This window comes from Phalacrocorax carbo, chromosome Z, assembly GCF_963921805.1.
Source record: "Phalacrocorax carbo chromosome Z, bPhaCar2.1, whole genome shotgun sequence".
Lineage (NCBI taxonomy): Eukaryota > Metazoa > Chordata > Aves > Suliformes > Phalacrocoracidae > Phalacrocorax > Phalacrocorax carbo.
In genome coordinates, this window is record NC_087548.1 from 83,814,356 (window position 1) to 83,835,225 (window position 20,870).

The 20,870-nt window shown below is 37.4% G+C and overlaps 1 protein-coding gene across 4 annotated transcripts in view; it reads right to left on the reverse strand.

The window, feature by feature from the left end:
• The window catches only part of KIAA0825 (KIAA0825 ortholog), a 244,451-nt gene that overhangs the window by 144,780 nt on the left and 78,801 nt on the right, over positions 1 to 20,870 (reverse strand). For all 4 annotated transcript variants that reach the window (XM_064439457.1, XM_064439456.1, XM_064439458.1 and 1 more), the window contains 6 exons: positions 15,025 to 15,119; positions 13,073 to 13,300; positions 11,797 to 12,062; positions 10,407 to 10,557; positions 5,132 to 5,322; positions 2,810 to 2,992 (listed from right to left, as the gene is read on the reverse strand). In XM_064439457.1, the coding sequence (XP_064295527.1) occupies positions 2,810 to 2,992; positions 5,132 to 5,322; positions 10,407 to 10,557; positions 11,797 to 12,062; positions 13,073 to 13,300; positions 15,025 to 15,119 (1,114 nt within the window). The remainder of the gene's footprint in view (positions 1 to 2,809; positions 2,993 to 5,131; positions 5,323 to 10,406; positions 10,558 to 11,796; positions 12,063 to 13,072; positions 13,301 to 15,024; positions 15,120 to 20,870) is intronic.

Consider the following 20,870-nt stretch of genomic DNA (forward strand, 5'->3'; position numbering starts at 1 on the left):
TACTTCACACTAAGGCAGTGCAGCCGTGGAACAGGTTTCCAGGAGAGGTTGTAAAATCTGGGTCAGCTAACACAGTCATATCTGACCACTCTTGGTGATTGTCCTGCTTTGAGCAGGAGGTTGGACTAGATGATCTCCAGCAATCCTCTCCAACCAAGATTTCTATTATGCTACAGTTACTTCAGGAAGGCCAGAGAAGGGTGGAGGAAAATGAAGCACAGCAAAAATGAGTGAGTATTAAAAACTGATGACCCAAGATTCATAGGTGAATTTAGGACCAGGTCTGAGTAGACTTATCATGCAAAAAAGAAACTCTGATATCAGAATGAACAACGTTTGATCACAAAATTAGAAGGAGAAAGCATGTGCCAGAATCACTTTATTTGAAGTTAGGGATATTATTAATTTTTCAGCACCCCTACTATGTTGTTGCATTTCAACAACATAATAAAGAATCTTGAATAATTTTAATTCCCTGGAAGCAATAGTTAATACAACATCTCTAGTAAGTTGGAAATGAGCCAGTCCTATTATTAGACAACTCCTGGAAAACAATATTCTGTCATCACTGCTTTTATGATTACACAAAACTTTCCTGAGCAGTCTAAAGATTAATTTAAAACTAGCCCCTGCAGGGAAATCTTCTAGTACCAAAAGACAGCATGATAGATTTAAAAGAAAAATCTTTATTTCACTTCCAGTTAATTTTACCAAAGTTTTGAAAGATATAGAGCCAAGCTAACAGATGGAAATTTTGATGATACAGCTGCAGTTGTAAAAAGAACTGATGAAGGATTAGTGCCCCTTTAAAATTATGCATAACTTCTAGATTCGTTATAGATAGATTCTTAACATGATGAACTATGCACAACTCAGTAAATAACAGACCTAGAAATTCAACATAAAATTCAGTATGAGAAAGTGTTTCCAACTACATATAGTAATTAAAGAAGCTAATTTGGTAAATCTGATTTTTCTTTGTATTCTGGACACTGGGTTAGGTGACCTGTTACAAATACTGGCTGTAATGAAACACACAATATAAAAGAACTGTTTTGATAATGGAATCTCCCAGGTTTTGAAAATAAAAGTTCTGAATACACAGTTAATAAAAAATATTCCTTTTTACTTACACAAAAACATGCATCATCTTTCTAACAATGTGTTTTACTGTTAATATTATTTTTGTAACTATGTAACTATATATGACATTTTTTGTATCCTTCTTAAATAAAGCTGCCAGATTTTGGTTATGATTTGCAGACTATTTTGTAGTAAATTAAACAAGTTGCTACATCCTGCGCATGTCAAGTTTTTGACCTCTAGAAAAGCAAATTAGGATACTGGAATTTATATGCCTAAATATGAAACTTATATGACCAAGTTTTTATTCTGTAGCATTTTACATAAAATACAAAATATTCTGTCTCACTCTTCCCATTGGCACTTTGTTCCGAAACTCAGTGAATTCGGAAGTTAGCGCACATTTTTTATCATTCCAGGTACAGATAAATCTGTAAACAACACGGATTTGGGGAGGAGACTAAAACAGCTAAAAGGAACAGAATATACTACATATTTATTTCAGTCCACCATTCTAAGGGCTTTCATAAAGGAAAGTGAAATGTCAAAACTGACAGTAGAAGCAGTTACAGCTACCACAATGTCCATTCCTGCCTCCATTACTATTGCCGCAGCAAGAGTACCTAATCTGCTCATGGGCCACCTTCTCAATTGCTACTTTTTCATGAGCCTGCATTGTATAAGATCGAATATCCAGTTACAATCCACTTTTGCATGTTCCTCAGAGCCCACAAAAACTAAAATGAGCCCAGGCATGACAGAAAATATTTAAAGACACTTAAATGCAGGAGGTCTCTACCCTCCTTTTTGTACCGCTAGTATTACCGACAGTACTTATTTAGAATAATAAAATACAAGCCAGTTGAACAGGATTTGGATTTCTTAGTTTTGGGGTTTGTTGTTGTTTTACTTTGTGACTTTATTCTGTATAGTCTCTTACACCGAATTTACAGCAGAATTTTTAGCATGAAAAAGCAATGAAAGACTTGGACCCCATCTCAGTGCAAGTGACATCTCATTTTGTTTACAGCTGTGACTTGTGAAGGCATAATTTTATAAAGATGGGCATTCTGTACTCTTTCTCTTTTAAACTATATTTAATATTTGTAGAAGCATACTGATCACGTAACCAGACAACCATTTCAGTAAATTATCTTTAAATTCCAGTACTTACAGAATTATTAAGGGCTGACAGCAGAACATTCTAATTTGCCTGGAAGTTGAAGGTAGATAAACCTGAAGTACTAAGAAAATGAACTTTTTTCAATTGTATGAGTGACTAACTCCTTGCAAAACTTAACAAGGGCTTTGGTACCATAGAGGTAAATGTTTTTAGACTGATAAGAATGTGTTTCTAACGAAATGTGTCCTAACTGAACAGTAAATTGCAAATTTGGGAGAGCAGTTATTAATGAAATTCTGCTGTTTGTGTTACAGAGAAAATCAAACCAACCATTCACTATGGTTTATGTTATCACCAGACAAAAAAACGTGCAGTATAGGAGTTTGATCCAAAGTGAATAAAATTCCAGCAGATATAATTGGGCTTTAGGAAAGATTGTATAGATAAGGTCAAGAACAAATCAAGAAATAGTCAAAGGCTATCAAAATATGTCAACACTATGCCTTGCATTTGTATTTCAACACAATTATTCACCTTGCAGATCTATCCATGTAAGCTCAAGAATGAATTTTATGTCAAACTGAATATTTCTTTCATACTTACTCATACAAGTTCTTCAGTGGTGAAGTTAAAATAGCCAAGACGGAGAGCAGACTATTGCAGTGGCTATGTATTTTATAGATCTTCAGATCTCTGTCTTCACGTGGATTCAGAAACTGCTGTACAGAGCTGCAAACTGACCAAAGCATTTCTTCAGTGGACATCAAAATTGCTGCAATGTCAATTCTGTAGGGAAAAAAAAGTGAAAACATTACTTAGGACATCAGGATAGTGGTAAATTTCAGTTAAATAGAGCTTTCCTCTGACAACAGAAAATAGCTAAATCATAGCATGGTCTTCATATTTCACCTTCCATCAGTGGTGTAGGAATTCTGAATCTGCTACCCTGCAAAGATTCCTGCAAAGTGCTTCCATAGAAAAGTTGTGACTGAAACTAGTCAAAAGACGACTTAAAAAATACAGAAATTTCCTCTTCCAAAGGACAATGCCACTAGATAGGAACAACTCATCTTCTAAAATACAACTAAATAAAATTAAATTTAGTTTTCTTTACGATAAAGTATAATTAGAATGTACATACTATTTTCAAATCTTGCTGGAGCAAAAAAGTAATGACAAGTGACCTAAATCTTCAATTTACGGAACTCTAACTGCCAGGCAACATATTATGATGCGGAACTTTTCTGAGTCAGTAATCTGTTGCCTGTTGATATTGGCTGGCAGAGCATCATGGGTCATTGGCTTAAACAATAGCAAGAACCCAAACCACAACAACATAATCTCACAAGACTATTTTGACATACAAAAGATAGGAAACAGATGGATAACACAAAATATATGGCAGACATGAAATTGGGCTGAGAAAAGCACCTAAGTACCTAAAAGCCAATGGATGCACATGTGACCATCTGCATTTTTAAGGATCATCTTATTTTTGGAAAATCTAGGCATACATTAACAAACATTTGTCTATATTACAGATCAGATTTCTAATATTTCAAGAACCACTGGGAGAATCCCCCCTCAGTCTCCCAAAGTACAATATTGTAAAAAAAGTATGTAAAACTCTGTGATAAAAATATGTTGACTGATACTAATTTTTTTTCACTTGTGCAAGACTGGATAATTCAATCCATTTAATAACAAATTCAAGAATCACCTTATTAAATAAAACAGCTTCTCTACAAAACTACAATGTAAAGTTCTTGTTCAGTATTGTGGAGCAAATTAATACAGAATTGACTAATACTATGTTTAAGAAATACTGTATCAATAAATCAAAACATATAAATTTTTTTTCCCAGGAAACCTCTCTGTACCTAAAGACATAGAAGGGCTTAATCACGGTGAATTAGTGCAGGAATAGAGCATACAAACAGGTGTTTTTATATGTAGATTTAAACTTTGGGATTTTCCCTCACCTGTTCCAAGCATGTGAACTTGTGCAAGTTACTTAAGCTTCCCTTACAGTCCCCCTTTTCATAATAAAACTTAAGATGACAGCACATAACACTCAGCTCACACAGAACATATCTCTGCTGAGTGTCTCTCATCTCCTAAAAATTACAGGCTCTTAAGTTTGTAACTCACGTGGCCACCATGGACCATCTCATTTTCAAAATCTAAACAGAGGAAGATATTCATTTATGAAAGATACTAGGCAAAGGGGCAGGATGAGAAATACACCAGGTTTTTTTCACTCAAACAAGACATTGCATAGAAAGAGAAAGGAGAGTGATAGGGTAAGCTTCCATCTGGAGACACCTGCTTTAGGATTTCTTAAAGAGACTCTCCTCTCTGGCAAAACATAAGAATACCAACAAGAACTTTCAGCTTCGTATTTCCTAAAATGACAGGAGGAGAAACAGCCTCTTCCTCCTCTCTCCTCCTGCACCACTGGCTTCATTTTGGCAAACCTTTTTATGTGACCTCATAGCTCTTGCACTTGAAAAGCCCTATGAAAACACAAATCCTGTTGGAACACATGGAGTTTTTTTTCATGAATCAATGGCTTGATTTCTAAGGCTAATGCTGCCAATTCTGCCCACATTCTTGGTTGTGCCACCAGTCCTCAAGGCACTGTTCATCATGAGGCTTTCAAACCAATCAAGTAGTTTATGGAACAATTTCACCAAGAGTTCAAAAGAGGTCTTTGATTCTGCCCTGTTTAGTATATGACTACCAACTATACTTAAAATATACAAAATATATTGAATTAAAATGAACGTCATAATACACAAATTGCGTCCATCCCCTCTGCTGTGTTCAGTAACATTTAAATTTGAATCAAAGCAGCGCGTAACAGAAAACTAAGATTTACTTATTTTATCCATTAAAAGTGTGCACTAAATATACGATCGTTACCTGATTTGTGGTGTTCTCTTATAACTGGGACAGGCCTGACAATATCTGGAGGAGAGCATAGACAAAGATTCCTCTAGTACATCTGTAAGAATCTCCTGGGCTGTCTTGGGAGGTAGAATAGTCCACAGGTCATGATGAAGAGCACAGCAGAAGTAATGCCACATCTGGACAGAGAATGAGCATCTTTCCCCCTAGCAAAACCATCACACATTAAACAGTAAAAACACATCTTCCAAAATGTCAGCTTAGTTCCTGTAAGTCTAATTATTTCAACCTGAAAGGAAATAGCTGAAGAGTTTCAGGCACACGATGACCAAAAAATGTTCCTTGACAAGACGTGAAACATCTTTATTAGCAAGGAAACACATGTTCCATTTCAGTAACAAAACTAGAGTTCTGCCACAAAACCAAACCACAGCATTTGACCTCTTATAACCTTAATTAACCTATTCTCAAAACCCATGGTGTTATGTCTAGTTTAAAAACATACACAGTATTCTGTACTCGCTAGAATAGTCAGATGAATTGCATACAACAGTTTCTTTGTCCTCAAAAGAAAGTAAATATTTACTTCAACGTTAAGTATCTCCCCGGATTCATAACTGCCACACGTAACTGTAATGATGAAACTTTGGTTATATATAATGGACATGCAATAAGAGCAGAAAAAAATAACAACAGCTAAAATGATAGTAAGAGGTGACCAAATTTTTTAGTAATATTTTTTTCTTTTTCATCTTATAATGGTAACTCATTGAAACTAAACATTTACCGGGAAGGAATCAGCATTGGTATTAATATTTCATTGTCTATCAGAACCACCCCAGTGATAAATACAGAGGAGTCAAAATCACTGTGGTTGATCCATAATGCCTCTAAGAAGTAGAGTTCAACTTACATTTAAATATTTCAACTAATATCTATTAAGAAAATAGCATTATGATTAAGCTGTATCAGAACAAAGACTTGAATCTTCACCTCCCACATTCCAACTGAGTTGAGAAGTACTTTAAGAATTTGTTGATATTTTAGCATTATCAGAAATATACGACCCCATGATTTTTAAAACACTGTAAGTTTGATATGCATTCTTGAATAATAATAAACCAAAATAATATGGCTTCTTTTTATACAGATCACATTTGCAGATTATTAGAAGTTGTCATTTTTCAGTATTTCTCTGCTGTAATATTTGAAGAGTATTTTATATTAAAAAGTGGTGAATTATGACAAAGAACAAAAGCACCAAACTTGTGACCACTGCTTCAGTCATTAAATTTATGATTGGCGCAGGCACCTATAAAATCTCATTTAGAAAAAACCAAATCATTAAGATGTCCAATTTTCCAGGTTTCACTAAAGCAGAAAGACGCAATACAGATAAGTTTTAGAAGAAAATTATATGTGTCATTTTCTTTGTACGTATAACCATGGCTATAACTGTTTTAAGCAGATTTCAATGGGCAAACCAAAAATTATCACTCTGGTGTTTTACACAATCAAGCACTTGACAAGTGTTTCCACACAGAAAAAAGGATTGTCTTATACTGATCAAAAATGGATACAATAAAATAATGGACATATTAAAATATTTTCCTATTTTTCTTATATGAAAAAATTGCTATGTTATTGCACGATATACTGAAACATCATAATAAGAAAGTAAAAGTTTACTTCATAACATAATTTCATAACTTTGCATAACTTAAACGTTAATATGTTTCTATAAGTCTGGGTTTCTTAGATACATTACCATGACTACTCCAGGAGAATTTATCCAGAAATAAACCCCTAACCCTACCTTACAAACATTTTACCAACATTTCCCTTTCTTTGCAAAAGCATTTCAACTGTTACAGAATAAACTTACCAGGTAAATAAATAATTAGCTTGAATCCCTAATGGAAGCTAATTTATTTTGGTCATATCTTTAATTGACCAAAAAAAAAAAACCCAAAAACAAAACAGAAAAAAATTTCAAAAACCATGCAGACTTGACAACCAGAATTATAATTCTAAATTCACTTTCTAATGTAGGGTACTTTGTTTTTAAGCAACAGAATGTTGGCGAGTTTTACTTTTTAACTATGTAACTGTAAACACGAATTGCTTCATTTTCTCTGCTTTATTTAATTTAAAGCAGTAACTGGAATAATATCCTTTTTCTAACATTGCACCTCCACTGCAGAGGCAACAGTTTCACCGAAGATTTAAATGAGATTCATTCCCCTTTTCTGACCTGTTTTTCTATTTGTTGCCATTTCTAGACAACTGTACTGGTAAACATCTGCTATTTTTGAGGGCTTTGTATAATATAAACAGATGTGAGCTTTTATTTAGCTTATATATCAGGAAACAAGCAGCTGCGCTTTATTACATAAGCCACTCAATATTATCTTTGAACAGACAATTCTTTATTCTTTGACTATTAGAAAACATAAGTTCTCAAAGCTACAGCAGATGTCTGCTGCACTAAAAGCTCCATTCAAAAACATAATCTGGAGAGCTGGCCCGGTGTCATGGTGGGTGTTCAGTGCACTCTACCAACAGGACCCTGAACCCGCAGAGCTTCGCTCCATGGCAGCTTAGCCTCCGAACTGCCCTCGTAGAGCTCAGCTCGGATCTCACGTTACCATAAATTTGCTACTTGTACCTCACAAAATCTCTGCTTAACCTTCCTAAAAGATATTCAGAACTTTCTGTGATCTCACAGTGATTTCCTCTAATCACAGTTGCTCTTTTTGCCTTTCCTTTAATTCCAGTCACCACTATTGAGTCAGGTGACCATCAGAGGGAGGATGGGTGAGCACCTACTGAAATTGGTTATGAAAGTCCCAAAATCTTTTTAAATACTTTATTCTTATTTTAACAATGTAGAAAATTCTTTTGAAGAATGCAAAAACCATTTGCTACCGATCTTGTTCTCCTCAGATGTTACCATTGTACGAACAAACAAATAAATGGATATGGAAACTGCAGCTCTGTGCAATCAAACTCAGACGCTGTGCCCTGCCCCTTCCTCCTTTTCCTTTGTCTTTCAGTGGTTTTGTCTTCTTTCTCGATGACTTACACATCAAGTAAGTCAAAGAGTTTTATTAGTCAATATGTCATTAGTGGGGAATAGAAAGGAAGGCTACCACACATTCTTTCTAATACCACTTGAATGTCCTGTATTATTGGGGAAAAAGAAGAGAGTAACTTCATGTGATCCCTGAAGTGCAGGATTGCCATTTACTTTGTAATTAAGCATCCAATACAAGAATGAGGAAAGAAAAGTTTCTTCCTCTTCCTTCTCCCCTATTCACGCACACAAAACAAAAGGACAGGCAATGTTTTGCTTATTTTGTGGGAGCACAAGGGAACGTTTTTTATTCCTTTATGAAACTGCATTCAGGATTTACAGATGGGGACTGAATTTCCTATAGTTGCATGTAACACTCAAACCTGAGCAACAAAGGGGAAATGGTCGTGAGGGTCCTGACCTAAACCAGATTCAGGAGCTAGGCTACCCAAGTGACAAGCAGAAGCAGAGAGCAGCTTCCCCTTAAAGAAGGAAGATCATGATGCTGTTTAGGGCAGTGGATGCCAATGAAGACACAGCAAAGGCTGTGAGCCACCGACTTGCACAAGCGCAAGAGTGTGTTCCCACTGAGAGAGGAGGAGCTCACACCAGAGCCTGCTCCTAATGACCGGCAAGGTCTTCTGGTGCCTGCTCCAAGCTACTCCAGTTTTCTGAACTCAGCAGGATCTGCGTGACTTAAGAGGCAGAGCCTCACGCTTACTGCTGAGCTTAGACCTCAGGAGGAGCCACCTCTCCCTGCTACAAGTTTCAGCAGGATGCTGCCTCTGGAACAAGCAACAGGTCTTAAGCCAACCTCTTCTATTTGGGGTGCCTACAAGAGCTCAGTGCAAGTAGCAGATGCTCAGCATCATGCCTCCTGAAGGCACTCTGAGCAGATCACGGTCCATCCGCGGGCCATGGCCCGTGGCCCAGTAAAAGGAGCAGAGTGATGATGTTAAATTACATACTTCCCACCTCAAGTCTTGCAAGCGTACAGAGCTGAGACCCCAGCTTTCTTCATCCCTTCCTACCCACATCAGTTCTGATCGGTAATGATAAAATTGTTTAGCTAATCCATTCTCTTTCTTCTTGAGACAGCTATTTCTGACAACTAGGTTTCCTCCATGGTGAATAGTTGTTATGCCACTAATAAACAGGACACAGCACCATATGGACTACAGACAGTGAAGATCATATCTTGATTTATCAGTTGCCAAAAGCCACTGAATTTCTTACCTTCTTATCAAACAACCACAACTGGGCTCACATTCAAATAAAATGCGTATTTACGTGTCTTTGAGGAATGGGCATTTTCACAGATTACTCATATTAAGGTCTGCATCACCTCTCCAGTACAAATTTTTGTCACTGACTCAGCAGCTTTTTATATTACATCTGTAGAATACCTGTATCACAGAGTTTTCCCTTATGTAAGATTTCTAGAGAATGCTTAATAAAAACACCCTAATTCTCTCCCATAGCAAATGATATAAGGAAGGGCAGAACTTTGTCTACAGTTCTCGGTTATTATTGATAAAAAACATAATACTTTAATTTCATCCTGAAATTAAGTGAAAATAATTTCAAACCGTATATGCCAGTCTATGTCTGCACTTAACTAGGATAAAGAAAAAACCCCAATAAATTATAATTCACTTGATCCTTAGGATTATAGTTTAAAAGCAGACTTGTGACTTCAAAATACAGGTGAAATGACACTACTTCTTTCAGAAACATATTGTTGAATGCTGAAGGTAACTGTATTCACCATCTTTCTTTGCCACATCCTTCACCCACAAAAGGTAAAAAAGGGACCAATTGAAAACAAAAGTCAAAGAATCAGATAAAAAATTTCCAGAAGAAAAACAGCTGTCTTTCATTTTCATGTCACACTTTCTATATGAAGAAGAGTTAAAATGACGGTGTCTTCTTTACTGAGTTCTCTATAAATGTCTTGAACTTGACACACAATATTTTATTAAGCAAATGACACAAACACTCCACGGTAATTATTTTTCTCATCTTTAAATAACTACATTTTCCTACGTAATTTCTACTGAGAAATTTGTCGCCTATAATAGATATTTCAAAATAAAAATTCCGATAATCTTTATGTAAAAATAATGCTGATCTTACGCTTCTAATTAGACAGAGAGCTGGCAACCAGTAAAACACATTTTGTAGAAGAGAGGCACAGTAAACTTAACCTCACACCTCATAAAAAGCTTTGTAGTCATCCCAGTGGTGGCTCTCAGCATCCTGTAAAATGCTTGTAGCACAAACTCTGACGCAGTAGTTCGTAACTTGAAACTGGAGAACGTTGATGAATTCCTGATATTGTTGCACAGGCACTAGGAACAGGGGTCTGTTCGGAGAGAATGATCAAAGAGGCAAAGATTGAAAGGCTGTGCAGTAGGAGGTAACAATCCCCAGTACTGCAAACGGTTCTGATTATTAGGTATCAATCATTCATTTCCTCTTGGTCCTTGAGTCTGAACCTAGCATTCACTTTTGAAAAATATCTGGTCTTTGTTTTGCAAGTTCTTTAAATATATCTGCTCATCTATAAAATCTCATTTAACCAAGTCCCTGAGAAATACATTATTTAATCCTTGTTCTGAGATAAAAGTACATTTGTCATTCAGTTATTGGGAGATTCTGGGTTGAAGCATAATTGCATCAGCACTGACTGTGATAAAGAAAACATAAACACAGAGCACAGAGATTTCTTTTGGTAGGTATGTACTAAAACTCATTCATAATACACATAAGTAGAGTTATTGAGCAATATTTTGGCTCAGACTTCCCATTCACAAAGATACACTTCATGTAGGAGAGAGTAAAACAGAAGTAGCTCGACAGTGCATACAATCCCTTAGAAATCATACATGCCCTGAAAATTGGGCTAGTTCAGGCATCCCTCACAAAAGGCCCAGTTTCTACTTATAAATTACACATGGCCAGAAACACATGGACCAATAAAGACATTCCTAGTATTTTAAGTCAAAATCTCCTAGAAGCACAGCAAATGTGCTGTGCTTCCCCACCAGGTCAAACACTGCCTTAGACTTTACCCTACCACTTCTTATCTTCTCTAATTTTTATGCTGTGTGCAATGAAAGATGAAATTCTAAAACTACGTTGGATGTATTTGTTCACATTTCTGATACAGGCAGTGTAAGGAAAAAGCACAAGAATGTATATTCATACTGTCCTCTAAGATTGCTATGTGCTAAATCAGATTTTATGAAAATTCAGCTATTGCAAAGGTCAGAAAAGGAAATTAAGGCCTCAGCCCTCTATTTATATGACAGCAGAGTACATTCACTTCACTGGACAATCCTATTTACCCAAGCTTAATAAATAAAAAATATTGATCTGCAAATCAAATGCAGATCTTAAACATAAATAACTTGTTTTGTAACGGCTGCTTCAGATTATCAATAGCTTTGATTCAGGTCTTTCCATAAATAGTACACACAGTGTGTGTGCTAAAAAATATGATGCAATTTGGAGAACTACCACCATACTGTATCACCAAAATGGAATGAGGTCCTATATTATTTATGTTTGAATTAAAGCATTACAAGTAAAAGGGACTCACTTTTTGATCGTTTCTCTCATTAAATTGCTATACATTGTAAAATGCTGAAAGACATATATCGCTGTGGAAAGGGCAGCATACAAGTCTTGCAGGGGAGCCTTGGAGGGAACATCTTTGCTTTTCTCCTCCAGCCTTGCCAGGACAGCTGTTGCCACTTTGCTGCAGGCCTCTAAAAAGTTTGCTCTAATTTCCTGAAGAGAATCATCTCTGCATGCCAGAGCCAATGGAAGCAATGTGTCAAGTTCTTCCATGATGTCAGAACAAAACTGAGAGAAATAAACGTGGCATCAAGTTATTAGTATTCTGACAGCACTGTTTAATTTATACACACTAGGGTCAGATTCCTGAATAATGAAATTGGCATAAAACATAAATATATTAAATCAGCTTTACAAATATTTTGTTCTGTTATACAGGGGAGAAACGTTTATCTACAGTAAATGAATTATTATTTCATTTCTTCTTGCTTTAAAGCTGCATAATATGTATTGGGGAAAAAATTTAAAATCATCTTATGCTAGTAATGCCTTCATTTTGTTTATGATTTCATTAGATGTACATTCAAAGCGTAAGGTTAATTCTTTGTAAACAAAGATAATTTTTCTAAACTAATTTATTTTTAAAAAATACAAACACATTTCTTAATACTGAATTTGAAAACAAACTTGTCATCTCTTAGTAAATTCATACATTGTTCTCCCTAAAATTATCTCCCAAAAGCTTATGTGTTATTTTAAGCAAACATTCATTAACGGCATTCCAAATTTGCTAGAACAGTTGCAAAGCTTACTAAATAAAAAAAAAAATTCAAACATATAATCCCCTAGAAAAACAATTTAATTAATTGTCATAAATGACCTTTCAGCCAAATCAAAGAACTCTAATTTGGCCATATTATTGGTTATGCTGATTAGTTAAATGGCATGTCTAAGGATATGAATACAGGAAATCCCTTTACAGCTATGCTTCAAAGCTTTCAGCATTTTCCCAGTGAACCACTTGGTAACAGAGCAGATACTAATCAGAATGTTTCAGAACTTTTTGGATGAAAAAACATAATGCCAGCGAAGTTTAAAAGTTAATTCTTTCAAGTATAGACTATGGGCTATTGTATAAAGCTCTGCTCAGCCTCATATTGTAATGCCTCTCTCTTTCTTCCTAATTCCATTTATATAAGATATAGAATATTAATGGTACTGTAAGTACTTCAAAGTGTAGATGGCAAACAGCCTTGGCATTCTGTCTCCCCTCAAACTTCAGATCTTTTGATACCTGCCTTAGCAATTCGTTTTGGTTGCTCCTCATGTTGGACTGCTCCGCAGGACTCCCTCATTTGCTGGTTGTTTACAAGACTCATTGCATAGCCTGCAGCCGAACACTCTTCTTTCTGCTCGTGTTGAAGAATTTTAGTTGAAAAATCCTCAATCGCTATTGTTATACAGTGAGCCACAGAAGAAGACAGGTCTTTAAATGCATTTCTCCATCCAAAATTCAGAAAAATAGGCTGAAACAGATATTTATATTTAATCAAGCCAAATTAATTATTGAGTGTTATTATTGTCTGAAACTTATATGAATATCCATAACTAAATTAAAGGACACCGTCATCTTTTGAAATTCAATTTAGTAACTTAAAATGTATCTGCTAGCCTTGAAATCATATTGAAAGCAGCTTATAGATTCAACAAAAATGAACATGCGTAACAATATTAAATTTGTCATCACATTCATAAAAAACCCTGTTGAAACAAGACTGCTTTTTAAAAGCCATGCTTCATCTTTACATTATTTATAATCTTTCATGGAATCTATTTAATGAAGTCAAATACATTTATAAACATTTTCAATTGTTTAACAAGTAATCCAGCAATGGATACCCTGTAATAATTTTCAATGCAAGGTAACAACTGGAAGCTACTAACCGTGAATATTAATGGATAATATTTAGAGAAGCTGGTTTTAACACAGCCACACTGGATTTCACTTCTCTAGAGCTGGATTTAGCAAAGATTAAAATGTTTAAATAGAGATTTCTACTTTTTAGCCAATGCTGGCTTTAACTACAGTTTACATCAGTTCCCTGCAGTCTATAAACAGAGACTTCTGAAGTTATGTGAAGCATAACAGTTGCGAGAAGTAGACACAGTAGGATGTCATTACTCTTCCACTAATCTTGCTTTGCATTGCTCATATGACATACAGCAGACTTAAACCTTACCAGAAATGGCCAACTGAGAATTGCACCACTGTAAGAGAAATGTTTTAATGACGTAAGATATACAGTAAAGACCCCCACTACGAGGGCATAGTAGGAGAAAAGAAAAGAAGGATTCCTAACAAGTTGCATCTATAACACTAAACTGGAAGAGAATGAAGGGCTACAAAGTGGAGCCATCCAGCTTACTCCAGTTTAGAAGTTGCCTCCTCCTTCCTTTCCCCACTCCCAACACTCAACTCCAAAGAGCACAGAGGCAGCCCCATGGACACCCATTTTTGCACTTCCTCTTTTTTTCAATTTTTTAAATCTTGGGTCAAGTAAAGCTCAATCCTCTCAAAACATTGTTCCTTGTAATCTACAAGGTACAGGAACATCAGTCTCACAAACTGATTGAAAGCACATTTTAAAAATCATTTTAGCATTAAAATTAAGCCATTAGGAAATTAAATTCCACTTTCTTAAAATACCAGGCTTGTTAGAGCATTTAGGTACCATAAATTCAACAATAAAAATTTGTTTAGTAGTAAATGGAAGCCAGACTAAAACTTAATCTTGTACATACACTCTACAAAGCATAGTGCTAACTACACAGTAGTTTGCGGGCATCAAAGAAACCGGACATCGTGTGAGTCCTTATACCTATAGGCAGCATCGTTACAATCAAATGCTAAGAACTTGATAGATTTTTTTAAGATTTTGCTGTATTTCAGAATATATTTAGTACTGGAGGAAGCTATCATATTTTAGCGTTTACTGTTTTGTTATGAGGTATCTTATACTTCTGATGTTAAATCCATTCTGTTATTAAATCTTAAATAACAGCCACTTCTTCATGGATGTCAAAAGATTTTACTCCATCTTAACTGAGACTTTGCACCTAAAATTAATTGCGGTAGCTAAATAATGAAACCATGGCAAAAGGTGTTTATAATGAACATGGTGACAGACTACTCTGGAGACACAGACAAAAGAAAATCCCCTACAAAGTGTAAGACTCTTTTCATACTCACCTCTTCTACCTGAAGTAACTGTTCAGGAAGCACACTGGTTTCATTTGCTCTAGTTTCTCCTATTAAAAGCTCCCCACCAGCTTTCTTCAGAACTCCTGCACAGTATGATAAAAGGGATCAAAGTTAAGATTAATTCTGTAGAAAAGTCAGCAGCCTCCAACACCTTCTGATATATCAATATGAAGCATAAAAAACCCCTCAACAAGATGTAGGGGAATACTAATGTTATGATAAAGTCAAATTCAGGTTATACACAGCTCCTTTTATATAACATGATGAAATCCACATCACATTGTATTCATATTTTATACAAACGCACACATAATGTGTAAAATATAGTTTCTTCTGTCATTAATTCATTTTTATACTGATTGTGCAGTCACCTTTTCCTAGGGAGAACAGATAATATTAGAACAGCTGTGTAGAAATTAATTTCTATTCTTTGTTCAATAAATTACATGAATTGCACACTAATGTATTTTTATAGTTTTTATTTATTTGGAAATGCCAATATGATAAGAATAAAAAGATAGTTAATTAGTACAGTTATTATATGCAAAATAATGGTGACAGGAAAAAGAACAAGTGAAACTCCTTAAGAAGGGCTGGTACAAAGCTCACTCATAAATCTTCAAGTAATGGGAATATTGCCCCAGTTTTGACAAGGACAAACCAATATCTGGGGTAGATATTTCTATCTACTGATCAGTGTTTCAAGCAATCCAGGAAGTTCCTGGAGTGCACTGACGACAACTTCATCCTCCAAGTGACAGAGGAGCCCGCGAGGAGAGGTGCTCTGCTGGATCTCATATTCACACAAAAGGAGGGCCTTTCAGGGAATGTGAAGGTCAAAGGCAGCCTTGGCTGCAGTGACTATGAGATGGTGGAGTTCCAGACCCCAAAGTCAGGGAGGAGGGTTAAAAGCAAGCTCACAACCCTGGACTTCAGGACAGCAGACTGTGGCCTCTTCAAATGTCCACTTGGAAGAGTGCCATGGGATAAGTCGGTTGATGGAAACGGGGCCCAAGAAAGCAGGTTAATATTCAAGAATCACCTCCTTGAAGCTCAAGAGAGCTGGGAAAAAATCCCAGGAGGCCTGCATGGATGAACATGGAGTTCCTAACAAAACTCAAACACAAAAAGAAGCCAACAGAGGGTGGGAACAAGAACAGGTAACATGGGAGGAACACAGAAACAATGTCTGAACATCCAGGGGTGAAGGCAGGAAAGCTAACGCCCAAATGCAACTAAATCCAGCCAGGGATGTCAAAGACAACAAAAAGGACTTCTACATGTACACAGGTGACAAATGGAAGTCTAGGGAAAATGTGGGCCCATTGCTTAACAAGATGGGGGATGTGGTTGCACAGACAGTGGAAAAGGCTGAAGTACTGAATGCCTTCTTTGCCTCAGTCTTTACTAGCAAGACCAGCCTTCCTAAATCCCAGGTCCCAGAGACCAGGGGGTAAGGTTGGAGCAAGGAAGATGTACCCTTGGTGGAAGAGGATCAGATCTGGGAATACTTAAGCAGACAGGATATAGATAAGTCCATGGGCCCTGATGGGATGTACCCATGAGTGCTGAGCGAGCTGGAAGATGTCATTGCAAGGCCACTGTCAATAATATTTGATGAATCATGGCAACTGGGAGAAGTGTCCAAAGACTGGAGGAAAGCAAATGTCATTCTTGTCTTCAAGAAGGGCAAGCAGGAGGAATCAGGGAATCACAGGCCAGTCAACCTCCCCTCAGTCCCTGAAAAAGCGACAGAGCAGCTAATCCTGGAAACCATTTCCAGGTACATTATGGACAAAAAAATCATCAGGAGTACTCAGCATGGCTCCACCAAGAGGAAGTAGTGCTTGAGCAACTTGAGAAACTTCTGTGAAGAAGTGACTGACCAGGTAGACTAAGACCAGTGGATATTGTCTACCTAGACTTCAGAAAGGCCTTTGCCATTGTCTTCCACAAGATCCTTTTACGGGACAAGCTGTAGACAAGCTCTTGATGTATAGGCTGGATAAGTGGACAGTGAGGTGGGTTGAAAACTGGCTGAATAGCGAGGCCTAGAGCAAGGTGATCAATGGCACAAAGTCTAGATGGAGGCCAGTAACTAGTGATCTATCTGAGGGAACAGTACTGGTCCAGTCCTGTTTAACACCTTCATTAATGATCTGGATGATGGGGCAGAGTGTGCCCTCAGCAAGTTTGCATATGACACCAAACTGAGAGTAGCGGCTGATATACCAGAGGGCCATGCTGCCATCCAGAGGGACCTCAACAGGCTGGAGAAATGGGCACACAAGCGTTCGACAAGAAGTGCAAAGTGCTGCACCTGGGGAGGAACAACCTGACGTACCAATATATGCTGGCAGCCACCCAGCTGAAAAGCAGCTTTACTGGAAAGTATTGGGGGGTCCAGGTGGACACCAAGTCGACCATGAGCCAGCAATGTGCCCTTGCTGCAAAGAAGGCTAATGGTATGCTGGGCTGCATTGCCAGCAGGTCAAGAGAGGTGATCATTCCCCGGTGGGGATCAGCACCGGTGAGGCCACACGTGGAGTACTGTGTCCAGTTCTGGGCTACTCAGTACAAGAGAGACAAAGTCATACTGGAGAGTTTCCAACAAAGGACCATGAAGTTGGTTAAGGGACTGGAGCATCCTAAATATCAGGAGAGGCTGAAAGTACTGTGACTCTTCAGTCCAGAGAGGAGAAGGCTCAGGGGGATCTCATTAACGTATATAAATACCTGAAGGGAGGGTGCAAAGAGGATAGAGCCAGGCTCTTCTCAGCAGTGCCCAGTGGCTGGACAAGAGGCAACGGACACAGATGGAAACACAGGAGGTTCCCTCTGAACATCAGGAAACACATTGTTCCTGTGAGGGTGACTGAACACTGGAACAGGTTGTAGAGAGAGGCTATGGAGTCTCTGTCCTTGGAGATACTCAAAAGCTGTCTGGACATGATGCTGGGCAACTGACTGTACATGGCCCTGCTTGAGCATGAGTGTCGGACCAGATGACCTCCAAAGGTCCCTTCCAACCTCAGCCGTTCTGCAATTCTGTGAGTCTATGTTTCAAAAGGAATATGAGAATAAAACCGAACAATATGGTATTATAAAAATTTGTCTTCTAGCATAGAGTTGGAAAACAACACAGGTGCAGATACTGCTAATTTAATGTATCACGTGTGAAATTAAAACCAAGTTTTAAATATTTGGGTGCTGTCAAGCATTGTTAAAAGATTATCTTCTAAGCATAAACTTACAGGTCTTCAGTCACCTGAAGCTACTGGTGGTACACACGGCCAAGGTTTAAAGAGCTTCTCTCCTTCTATGAAATATGCAGCATTTGCACATACATAGGATTTCATTTACCCGAAGTGGACTTTATCTTTCCCCTAAACAATTTATCCTCTGAAAATGAAGACTCTGCTTTTCATACACCTATACAGCACTCTAAAGCTTCAAGGTTTTTGTGGGCTTTTTCCCAATCACTGTTTTCCTTTGCATTTTCAAAAGACATCAGGGAAAAACAGATTTGAGCTGGGAAAAATGAAAGATAAAATGGTAGAATATAAAACCAGAAGAGACTAACCAGGTCTTCTAGATCTGTGACCATTCAACACATGTTACAGACAGCACCATAAACTTACTGATTTTTTCAATATGTTTTAATGTATTTTATGATGAAGTTTCCTATGGTTTTCTTTAAAAATTACTCTGGAATGAAAAAATAAAACCCAGCCTAATAATGAGTATCTAGCTGAGTGTAGATTTCTGTCTCCAGGACCGGAGGCGAAGAGCCAAATGATGCTTCTGCCAGCATCAGCCATTTTAAAGGTTCCTTCATTTTTAAATTAACAGGTTCTACTAGATCTTCCCACCTCCTTTTCTAACTAACAGCCTGGGCACTCTTGCCCCAGATTCATATACACCTACCTATGTGCATGCAGGCTCACATACATAGGAAATGTTTTCTAGTCTTCCGAAAGAAGGCCCAAAGTCAAGCCTCCTATCTTTTACTGAGTTCCTTTGGTTTCCAGAATTTTTGCTTTTCCCAAATCTCATCTAGGTAAAGTTGGCCTTCATCTTCTTCAATTCAACCTCCAGCTAGCAAGGGCTCCCTTCATGCTTTTCACTGATCACTGCACATAGCCACAGCCCCCCCAAAGCCTCTACACTTCAGGTGCTACCACCGCCTTCCTCTCAAACATTGTTTCCACAGAGACACTTCAAATTACCCCCTTCCTGTCCTCCTACTTCTTCATTTGCCTTCTGACTGTCTTGCCCTAATCAGCAAACTCCCCTGGGAAATAAAAGTGCAGCTTTATTCAACAGACTGGTACAGCTGCTGTAGTAAAGCTCCTCAGTTCAAACCATTTTTTGGTTTACCATTGCAGACAGGAAGGCGGGCACTGGGACGGGGGAAGCATCCCTACCTAGACAGCCACAGTTTTCTACACAAATTCTTTGACTTCTCTCTCCTCCCAGGTTCCAAACCTTCAACACTGTTTGCAAAGATAGGCAGAAATCTATGCAAACCTTCTCACATGGCTGCTTAGAGGAGAGAATTTGCAGAAAGACAGCAGAAAGAAGCAAATGTCATGAAAGAAGAAAGAGGCGGAAGGAAAACCTCTCAGTTTTTCATATTTGCTCCCTTCACAAAGCATATCCTACACCTCCACCGTTCTTGGTAATTAGGGAAGACTGGATTAATCAGAAATCCTTGCTACATCTTTCTTTAAACTTTTGTTCTACAAACTTGGTACACTGCTCAGTTTGTATACTTCCTACAACTTACCAGCCAGGCAGCTTGAACCAGTTTGACAGTAAATATTCAAAACAAGAATATATCAAGTGCTGCACTTAAAATCAAAACTCTTCAGCCAACTTTTCTTAGGTGTATCAAAATTTGTCTGGGATTATTCTTCTCTTTAAAGCAATTTTTTTTGCCTATGTCTTCTTTGTCTTCAATGCATTTAATTCTTTCTCCAGTTCTGCATTTTTCTGATTTTGTAAAGATGACAGTGAGACCTCTTGCATTTTTAATATAATTCTTTTTCTTCCTTAAGGAGTTGTATGAAATGATTTTTTTCTACAGAATTCCACAGCTTTCCTATTTTTTTCATAGCTTTTAGGGTCATATGAACAGTCACTGTGACATCGTCTTGCCTGCAGCAGAGAATAGCAAAGCACCAAGGAAAGCTTTTGTATGAGTGTTCACTAACTGTGAATAAGGTAAGTAACAGTGCCATCAAAGTGGCTTACTCGTTGGATTCGGCCAGCTCGGCCAGAACTTTTATGGAAACTGTACTGGAAATAATACACCTTGCAGAAATGGAAATACCACTCCACCACAAATACAAATAAGCAGAAGAAACAAAAAAAAATATTTGGCTAGCTGTAGATTTATAAAGCTTCTGCTTTCTATCTTCAGTAATGGACTTTTTATTTGTTGGACTATGCTGAGTGAACTGTAATAATGCAAATACAGAAAACGTACATCTGAAACCAAACTCCCTACTAGTGTAAATCCCATCTTCACTTTGTATTGATCTTCTGAAGCTATAAATTTCTTAAAGAAGGTTCTTGAACACCCTGATTTGAGATCAAAGCAAAAATCACACCCTTCTTTCTTGAATCTTCACAACTTCAAAATCCATGAAGAGGATGCACCTCAAATTTTATTCCATGCTCCCTTAATTACACTTTCCAGAAATGGATATAGGGTAAAGGATTTCTTCTTATGCTGTGAAGGAAAGACCTTTGCAAATCTTCCCAGTCCCCTGAGGCAAAGCTTGTAAACCTAAGGGCTTGACAACTTTGCCCACAGTGTTTTCAAAGAG